General features: G+C 30.0%; 1 protein-coding gene across 1 annotated transcript in view; it reads right to left on the reverse strand.

Annotated features, from left to right (window-relative positions):
* LOC106474464 (glutathione S-transferase 1-like) overlaps positions 1 to 460 on the reverse strand; it is a 5,760-nt gene extending 5,300 nt beyond the window's left edge. Inside the window, exon 1 of the mRNA XM_013935157.2 lies at positions 309 to 460. Within this exon, the coding sequence (XP_013790611.2) occupies positions 309 to 440 (132 nt within the window). The 5' untranslated portion in view covers positions 441 to 460. The remainder of the gene's footprint in view (positions 1 to 308) is intronic.
* Positions 461 to 971: the final 511 nt, after the last annotated feature.

Below are 971 nucleotides of genomic sequence, written 5' to 3' on the forward strand. Positions count from 1 at the left end.
ATTAAACAATAAAGTTGTGTAATGTACATTAATGGATTAAACAATAAAGTTGTGTAATGTACAATAACGGATTAAACAATACAGTTTGTAATGTACAATAACGGATTAAACAATACAGTTTGTAATGTACAATAACGGATTAAACAATACAGTTTGTAATGTACAATAACGGATTAAACAATACAGTTGTGGAATCTACATATAATATCTAATTGCATGTTTCTTAGTAGTTATTTTCTGTGTACTAGTAAAGTAAAAATAAGTCATTTCTTTGCAACTTTACACTGATGTGTTTTCAAGATACTTACTACCAAACTGTAGATAGCATTGTACAACGTGCCCAAATCGAAATATAGCATCCTGTCTACGAGCGCCCTCTTTTGTGGATCACAAGGGTACAGTCGATCATTTTGTGCGTATTTGTGGCAAAAGTATAGCATGATTGGACGGCTGCAAAACAGAAAATGTATTAGTTTTACTGTTCTATTATTTCATTTTTTCTAAGCCTTAATTATATATATATATATACAACCATCATAACATACCTTAACAGGTGGTTGTTAGAGGTTATACAATTCCACACACTGTAAATATCCCTCCATTATTACTTCGATTTATTACTGTTGACGTCACTTTCGCTATTCAAGATTATATATTCGATTATAACAATGCTATCTTTTTATTGGTTTTTATAGTTTGTAGTGCTAACTAGAGAATATATTTATTTGCATAAGAAAACGGACAATTTATTCCACATAAATAGAAACTTATTTTGTCCAAAATATCGCCTTTACAGCTTCTTTAGGGCTCACACAAAACTAATTGATAAGATAAAGAGGTATGTTAGTTTATAAGTTAAATTAATCTTTCTCGTGACATTAAAATCCGCATTGGAGAAATTATGAACTAACGTTATCACACGTGTTAGGCCTATTATTTTCTAATATTTCGCAGCTTTTGTCGTTTTAAAG

This window comes from Limulus polyphemus, unplaced genomic scaffold, assembly GCF_000517525.1.
Source record: "Limulus polyphemus unplaced genomic scaffold, Limulus_polyphemus-2.1.2 Scaffold7253, whole genome shotgun sequence".
Classification (NCBI taxonomy): domain Eukaryota; kingdom Metazoa; phylum Arthropoda; class Merostomata; order Xiphosura; family Limulidae; genus Limulus; species Limulus polyphemus.